We start from the raw sequence: 8,694 nt of genomic DNA, 5'->3' as shown, positions 1-8,694 counted from the left end.
ATGATCATCCATCAACGTGTTGCCATCGGGGTTGTCGTGCTACTTATTCTATTACTACTAAAGCTACATCCTAGCAAAATAGTAAACGCATCTGCAAGCACAAACGTTAGTATAAAGACAACCCTATGGCTCTTGCCGGTTGCCGTACCATCGACGTGCAAGTCGATATTTCTATTACAACATGATCATCTCATACATCCAATATATCACATCACATCATTGTCCATATCACATCACAATCATACCCTGCAAAAACAAGTTAGACGTCCTCTAATTTTGTTGTTGCATGTTTTACGTGGTGACCAAGGGTATCTAGTAGGATCGCATCTTACTTACGCAAACACCACAACGGAGATCTATGAGTTGCTATTTAACCTCATCCAAGGACCTCCTCGGTCAAATCCGATTCAACTAAAATTGGAGAAACCGTCACTTGCCAGTCATCTTTGAGCAAAGGGGGTTACTCGTAACGATGAAACCAGTCTCTCGTAAGCGTACGAGTAATGTCGGTCCAAGCCGCTTCAATCCAACAATACCGCGGAATCAAGAAAAGACTAAGGAGGGCAGAAAAACGCACATCACCGCCCACAAAACCTTTTGTGTTCTACTCGAGAAGACATCTACGCATGAACCTAGCTCATGATGCCACTGTTGGGGAACGTCGCATGGGAAACAAAAATTTTCCTACGCGCACGAAGACCTATCATGGTGATGTCCATCTACGAGAGGGGATGAGTGATCAACGTACCCTTGTAGATCGTACAGCAGAAGCGTTAGAGAACGCGGTTGATGTAGTGGAACGTCCTCACGTCCCTCGATCCGCCCCGCGAACAATCCCGCGATCAGTCCCACGATCTAGTACCGAACGGACGGCACCTCCGCGTTCAGCACACGTACAGCTCGACGATGATCTCGGCCTTCTTGATCCAGCAAGAGAGACGGAGAGGTAGAAGAGTTCTCCGGCAGCATGATGGTGCTCCGGAGGTTGGTGGTGATCTCGTCTCAGCAGGGCTCCGCCCGAGCTACGCAGAAACGCGATCTAGAGGAAAAACTATGGAGATATGTGGTCGGGCAGCCGTGAGAAAGTCGTCTCAAATCTGCCCTAAAAGCCCCATATATATAGGAGGAGAGAGGGGGACCTTGCCTTGGGGTCCAAGGGACTCCCAAGGGGTCGGCCGAGCCAAGGGGGGGAGGACTCCCCCCCCCCAAACCGAGTTGGACTTGGTTTGGTGGGAGGAGTCCCCCTCCCTTCCCACTTCTTCCCTCTTTTTTTTTCTTTTGCTTTGATTTCTTTCTCTTGGCGCATAGGCCCCCTTGGGGCTGTCCCACCAGCCCACTAAGGGCTGGTGTGCCTCCCCAAAGCCTATGGGCTTCCCCGGGGTGGGTTGCCCCCCCGGTGAACTCCCGGAACCCATTCGTCATTCCCGGTACATTCCCGGTAACTCCGAAAACCTTCCGGTAATCAAATGAGGTCATCCTATATATCAATCTTCATTTCCGGACCATTCCGGAAACCCTCGTGACGTCCGTGATCTCATCCGGGACTCCGAACAACATTCGGTAACCAACCATATAACTCAAATACGCATAAAACAACGTCGAACCTTAAGTGTGCAGACCCTGCGGGTTTGAGAACTATGTAGACATGACCCGAGAGACTCCTCGGTCAATATCCAATAGCGGGACCTGGATGCCCATATTGGATCCTACATATTCTACGAAGATCTTTATCGTTTGAACCTCAGTGCCAAGGATTCGTATAATCCCGTATGTCATTCCCTTTGTCCTTCGGTATGTTACTTGCCCGAGATTCGATCGTCAGTATCCGTATACCTATTTCAATCTCGTTTACCGACAAGTCTCTTTACTCGTTCCGTAATACAAGATCCCGCAACTTACACTAAGTTACATTGCTTGCAAGGCTTGTGTGTGATGTTGTATTACCGAGTGGGCCCCGAGATACCTCTCCGTCACACGGAGTGACAAATCCCAGTCTTGATCCATACTAACTCAACTAACACCTTCGCAGATACCTGTAGAGCATCTTTATAGTCACCCAGTTACGTTGCGACGTTTGATACACACAAAGCATTCCTCCGGTGCCAGTGAGTTATATGATCTCATGGTCATAGGAATAAATACTTGACACGCATAAAACAGTAGCAACAAAATGACACGATCAACATGCTACGTCTATTAGTTTGGGTCTAGTCCATCACGTGATTCTCCCAATGACGTGATCCAGTTATCAAGCAACAACACCTTGTTCATAATCAGAAGACACTGACTATCATCGATCAACTGGCTAGCCAACTAGAGGCATGCTAGGGACGGTGTTTTGTCTATGTATCCACACATGTAAATGAGTCTTCATTCAATACAATTATAGCATGGATAATAAACTATTATCTTGATACAGGAATTATAATAATAACTATACATTTATTATTGCCTCTAGGGCATAATTCCAACACACAGCATGGCATACATTACAGAGCCTACGGCTGAAGTATAGGGGACAGTACTCATCTTCTCTCTATCTGCTGCCGTGGTCGGTGACTGAGTCTTACTCAATCTCCACTACAAGAAATATGCGCATACATGACGTTCTTTAAGATGTCGTTGATGAATTCATCATAAATCTATGACGATTTCATCTGAGATTGTTGTAAGCCATTTGAAGGGATCAAATCTACATATAAATTACGACGATGTCAGTTAAAAACGTCGTAACCGCATAAGATGAGATCGTCATAACATTTACGACGATTATAAAAATGTCATAAATTTTCAAACCAATCATAACTATTCTCACGGATCGATGACATGGTGGCCATCCATCCATCCATCTATCTCACCATCTCACATCCATCCATTCATGTATCTACAAAAAAATAAAAAAAATAAAAAACACCCGCACACCAAACCCTAGCTCAGCCCCCTCCCTCCTCCCCATCTCCTCGCCACCACAACCTCCTCCCCGTCCCCGCCCCCCTCCCGATACAGTCCTCCCTCCTCCCCATCTCCGACGGCGCTGCCCAGGCCAAGGGTCCCAACACCACCGCCGCCGCCGCACCTGGTGCTCCGCTGGCCGCCACTCCCTGAACCTGAGAAGCTACACGCCCTCCCATCGGTGGTGTCGATGTCGGCCTCGGCGGCGGGTGGAGGGGGTGATGGGGACGAGGAGCTGACCGCGCGGGAGAGGCGGAGGGAGGCGAGGGAGCTCAAGGCGCGGGACTAGAAGGATTTTCTTTCCTTTTTCGCGATCTGGTTCTTCCGAGGCTTGATGGAAGATTCCGATAGGTGTGTGCGTGTGTGTGTGTGCAGGGGGAGGGACGACCACGTGGATGACGGTGCCGGCATTCGGTGACTGGGATATGAAGAACGGCGCCATGCCAGACTACTCGATGGACTTCTCCAAGATCCGGGAGATGCACAAGCAAAACAAGAAGGAGCTCTCCCGCACCAGCCTCAGTGGCGATGACGGAGGCGAAGCGGCCGGCGGCGGCGGCCTACGACTACGAGGCCGACCCGTGCTGGGCCGACTACTGGTCCAATGTCCTCGTCCCGCCGCACCTCCTCGCCCGCCCCGACGTCCTCGTGCACTTCCGCCGCAAGTTCTACCACAGATTCATCGTGAGCACCCCCAGCCATCCACCCCCTCGCTCCGATTCATTGATTGCTAGTACTAGGCCGAATCTGCCGCTGCTGCCCTTCCGTGCCGCGGCTTGCTGGATCGCGGCGGCCTCGTCGGGGTGCTTCGCGGTAGCCTGCCTGCTCAGTAGTTGGTGGCGATCCGTTCATGCTCGACTGTCTTCAACCGCTGCTTGGTATAGTACTAGCTGAGATTACTATAGGGGGAGATGTTGTAGCTCCTTTTACCCCACCTTGAGATCCGGCTGCTGAATTGGACTACTCCAGGCTGTATTCACTCACGATCTGCAGGCGTTTCTTGTTTTGCCTTTTTGGAGTAGGCTAGTTAGCATTTTCAACTGCTACTACTTGCTACTTGATTGATTAGCTAGGGGGAGGTTTGCTGCCGCTTGTTTCTAGGAGTACAATAGAAACCACGGGTGTTCTCCCGATGGACTTCTTGCTGCATCTCGAGCTTCAGCTCCAGATAAGCATGTTATTTTTTTCTCCAACATGGAGGGCACCTGATTACTTTGCTTGAACGAACAAACCAGCTGTTTGGCAGATATAGACATATCATTTTTACTGCATCTCTGTCTGTGGGGTTAGGATTTTTCACTCCATGTTGCAAGTCGTAGAGTCTAGAAAATGGCAAACCAGTTATCCACTTGAATCTGGCCATTTCGGAATTGCCCTGTGAGTTTGAATCATATCCTGCAAAGGGTGGTCATGTGTCTAACTAAAGCTGGTCGGTTTGCTTCCTTGACTTGATAAGATCGTGACTAGTGGGTCGGGGATTGCGAAGGCTTCCTTGTCATAAGTCTGCAAGTGTTGTTCCCAACTCCTACTTATTGTCCGATTAATGAGATGGGGGTGCGGTAACTTGATAACAGAACCCTCTGGTGCTCTGTGTTGCTGCATCTTGAGCTCAAGCTCGTTCAAACCTGTTTAATTTCGTCAGCAGGGAAACCTTTGTTAAATTGCTCCAACAAACCATCTGCTAAGTGGATGGACATGTTTCTTCCACTGTGCAGGGGGGGTTAGTTTTACCCTGTCAAATTTTTCAGAAATTGAAGAACAGAAGTTTGCCACTTGAATTGGATTGTTTCTTAATTACCGCTATGAGTCACATCTTGCAAAGCATCATAATATCTAAATCTGTTTGGTTTGCTTTCTTGACTTGATAGGATCGTGATTTGGTGGTCGAGCCTATGTCAACCACTGGTTCCACTCAACCGAGCAGGCCAGACATAAGGTCTTCACCTTCAGCATCCAGTGAGAATGTCAGGGCTCGCAATTCAGGTAAAACATACTGCACTTTTACTAGCCATATAAGATCCAACGATTTCATGGACTGTGTTTGACACCTGAGTTCATACGTATCAATATCATGTGTGTAGGTTCTAGTTCCAGATCAGCTGCCCCACCACCAACAGCACCACAAGCAGGGGCTGCAAATCCTTTACGTTTTGATGCACAGACTATACATTTCTCTGTAAATGCCTGGGTAAGGAAGAAGACACCTTTCTCTTCACTGTATGAATGCATAATTGTGTAATATTTGCTGAAAGGAGCAAATTAATTGGTTCTGATTGCTCCTACAATTACGGCGGTCCTTGTGGACAGCCTAGTTTGCTCCTACAATTATGGCGGTCCTTGTGGACAACCTAGTTTGCTCCTACAATTACGGCGGTCCTTGTGGACAGCCTAGTTTGCTCCTACAATTACGACGGTCCTTGTGGACAGCCTAGTTTGCTCCTACAATTACGCCGATCCTTGCAGACAACCTGACATGGCATCTCCCTTTTTAGTCTTCTCCTTATCAACACCTTCATTCTGCATTGGAAAATCATCTCTTATATATAAATACTATTACAATGGTTTCGTTACATCACTTGTGCATGTTACCCTTGTTCTTACCTTTATCTCTTGCTTGTTGGTGCACTGTAGTTGAACATGACATGCTCAAACTTTTCGATCTGATCAGGTACTGGTTGTTGCTGGTCTGGGAATGCTTCCGATCTTGCCAAAACATCTTGCAGACAGAGCTTGCAAGCTTTCATTGTTGGGAACAGTCCTCTCCTCAGGATACTGTTTATACAGTACTTATGGGGTAAAATACCTTCCTACCTGAACCTTGAATGGTCCATCCTATTTTTGTTGTGTTTCTCGCCCTGATGACCCAGTTGATCTAATTCACCTTTTTTTCCTGTTATGCATGAAGAAACCAAGAGAATTGAACATGCCTGCAATTCAGAGTTGGTTGCAGTCAGTACTTGGAGTCAAGGATTTTATCCATTTAATGTTCGCTCTGTTGCTCGTCACATCTCAGCTGCACTTAAAGAGTAATATATAGCTTTTCTCTTGCAAGTTCATGATTCTGATATTTGTTTTCCGAAACTTCCATATATATGTTTTACAAGTTCTGATCTTCTTTTTTTATTTCACAGTTGCTGCCCTACCTGTGTTCTGCTGGGCGCTTGATCATGTTGCCAGATTCCTAAGGCGTAACTTTTCCCGCTCGTCTTTCTACAGGTAGTTATCTGTTGAACTATCTCTGAATTTCATTTGTGTAGTTTGCGGCGCAACCAGTCTCCACTGCCATGTAGTTATCTGTCAAATTATCTCTGAATTTCTATTATGTTGTTTAGGGGATACTTGGAAGAGCCTTGCCTTTGGGTGGAGACAAACAACATCACGCTCAGCCTTCTTAGCTCAAATGCTGAAGTTGCCTTGGGGTTTCTTCTGATCATATCGCTGTTCTCGTATGTTGATCTAATTTCCCTTGGAATCATGGAGACTTTATTTCATCTTAGTTAATGCATCTTATGACTTACAACACCTTGTTATCTTGCAGGTGGCGGCGCAACTTCATACAGACATTCATGTACTGGACCGTAAGTTATCTTCTGCACATCTGATCTTTATATATGTTCTTACTGCTTCCATGAATTCACTACATAGCTGGGGAAAAACATGAGGCACAACTTGATGTGTTTTGGGGCATGTTTCAAGCCATTGCTGAGTGTACACCTAACAACCATCAATCTTCAGCTAGCGGCACTTCCTTTAGCACCTGCAACTTTGTTATGCGGATAGTTGCTTTTCCAATGCATCTTCACTTACTGGTCGTTTTTCCTGGCTTGCTGGTCTGTTATTATTCAGGTGCTGAAGATGATGTACCGCGCGCCTGTGACATCCAGCTACCACCATAGCGCGTGGGCGAAGATCATGCGGACCTTGAACCCGTACATCGACCGCTTCTGTGGCATATTGTAGCACATATGTGAAGCTGTGAAGTCTTACTCGGTTTAGAGTAGCATATTGTAGCACATCTGTGTTGTAAAGATTGTAATAGATTTATTTAGTCGTATATTTGATCAATTTTATGTGTTCTTAGTTCTATTTGAAATTCATTCTTGGATTGAAAGTGGTCAAAGACAATATATTAGTATTAAATTTAGGTTGATTCTAAGTTTGTGCTCTCACCTGTATTGGATCAGATATATTTGTGCCTTCATAATGCTACAGATCAAAATGTAAAAATATCGAGGCCCAAAATTTGACAAAAATTTGAGATCAGCATGACATGTTGGACCAGTACAAAAATAAAATGGCCAAAAAAAATCAATAGAAAGTAAAAGGCCACAAACCAAAATTCGAAAATAAATAAATTAAAAGTGGTTATAAATAGGCTAAGGCCAAATAAAAAAAGCCTAAAAAATAAAATCAGCCCATGTGATCAATTGAAATGGGTTGGGCTGATTTCAACCATGACGTTTTGATTTCGTCGTAATTTTGCCACGTAGGACTGCCACGTAGGACTGGTTTGATTGCCAACGACGATTTAGGATCGTCGTAAAGGTTACGACAATCCAGGAATCGTCGTAAAAGTTATGACGATTTTGATCAAAACGTCGCTGCTGTTCATTTGTCACGCTCCGTTTTCGACGCTTGGTTTTTCATCGTGAGATCGTCGTAAATTAAAAACCGTGACGATGTAGCGACAAAAAAATAGCGTCGTGTATTAGCATATTCCTTGTAGTGCTCATACCTTGCAAAACTGGCAAGAACCCCTTCTTTGAGTTTTCCATATTGAACTTCTTCAATATCTTGTCAAGGTATGTACTTTGCGAAAGACCTATGAGGCGTCTCGATCTATATCTATAGATCTTGATGCCTAATATGTATGCAGCTTCTCCAAGGTCCTTCCTTGAAAAACTCTTGTTCAAATAGGCCTTTATGCTCTCCAACATCTCTATATTATTCCCCATCAATAATATGTCATCCACATACAGTACGAGGAAAGCTACAGAGCTCTCACTCACTTTCTTGTACAGACAGGCTTCTCCATAAACCTGTATGAAACCAAACGCTTTAATCACTTCATTAAAGCGAATGTCCCAACTCCGAGATGCTTGCACCAGCCCATAGATGGAGCGCTGGATCTTGCACACTTTGTTAGCACCCTTAGGGTCGACAAAACCTTCTGGTTGCATCATATACAACTCTTCCTTGATATTCCAGTTAAGGAACGCTGTTTTGACGTCCATTTGCCAAATTTCATAATCATAAAAGGCGGCAATTGCTAACGTGATTCGGACAGACTTCGGCTTCGCCATGGGAGAGAAAGTCTCTTTATAGTCAACTCCTTGAATTTGTCGAAAACCCTTTGCGACAAGTCGAGCTTTATAAACGGTCACATTACCGTTTGCATCAGTCTTCTTCTTGAAGATCCATTTATTTTCTATGGCTCGCCGATCATCGGGCAAGTCCACCAACGTCCATACTTTGTTCTCATACATGGATCCTATCTCGGATTTCATAGCCTCAAGCCATTTGTTGGAATCCGGGCCCGTCATTGCTTCTTCATAGTTCGAAGGTTCACCGTTGTCTAACAACATGATTTCCATCACAGGGTTGTCGTACCACTCTGGTGCGGAGCGTGCCCTTGTGGACCTTCGTGGTTCAGTAGTAACTTGATCCGAAGCTTCATGATCATTATCATTAACTTCCTCTTCGGTTGGTGTAGGCGCCACAGGAACAATTTTCTGCGCTACT

General features: G+C 45.6%; 1 protein-coding gene across 1 annotated transcript; it reads left to right on the top strand.

The window, feature by feature from the left end:
* Positions 1-3,480: 3,480 nt before the first annotated feature.
* Positions 3,481-6,912, top strand: LOC123450191. Its single transcript, XM_045127566.1, has 9 exons — positions 3,481-3,636; positions 4,821-4,935; positions 5,034-5,140; positions 5,621-5,746; positions 5,858-5,978; positions 6,084-6,168; positions 6,285-6,398; positions 6,491-6,530; positions 6,799-6,912. The coding sequence occupies exons 1-9, from the start codon at positions 3,481-3,483 to the stop codon at positions 6,910-6,912; spliced, it is 978 nt and encodes a 325-aa protein (XP_044983501.1).
* The last annotated feature ends 1,782 nt before the right edge of the window (positions 6,913-8,694 follow it).

Source organism: Hordeum vulgare, chromosome 4H, assembly GCF_904849725.1.
Source record: "Hordeum vulgare subsp. vulgare chromosome 4H, MorexV3_pseudomolecules_assembly, whole genome shotgun sequence".
Classification (NCBI taxonomy): Eukaryota; Viridiplantae; Streptophyta; class Magnoliopsida; order Poales; family Poaceae; genus Hordeum; species Hordeum vulgare.
The sequence above is the reverse complement of the archived record's forward strand: the minus strand, read 5'-3'. Positions and strand labels throughout refer to the sequence as shown.

Bases quoted from the DNA above. Each gene is read 5' to 3' on its own strand.
- LOC123450191 (XM_045127566.1), top strand. From the start codon at position 3,481: ATGACGGAGGCGAAGCGGCCGGCGGCGGCGGCCTACGACTACGAGGCC. The intron at 3,637-4,820 runs GTGAGCACCCCC...TTGACTTGATAG, and splicing joins AGTTCTACCACAGATTCATC to GATCGTGATTTGGTGGTCGA. The intron at 6,169-6,284 runs GTAGTTATCTGT...TATGTTGTTTAG, and splicing joins TCCCGCTCGTCTTTCTACAG to GGGATACTTGGAAGAGCCTT.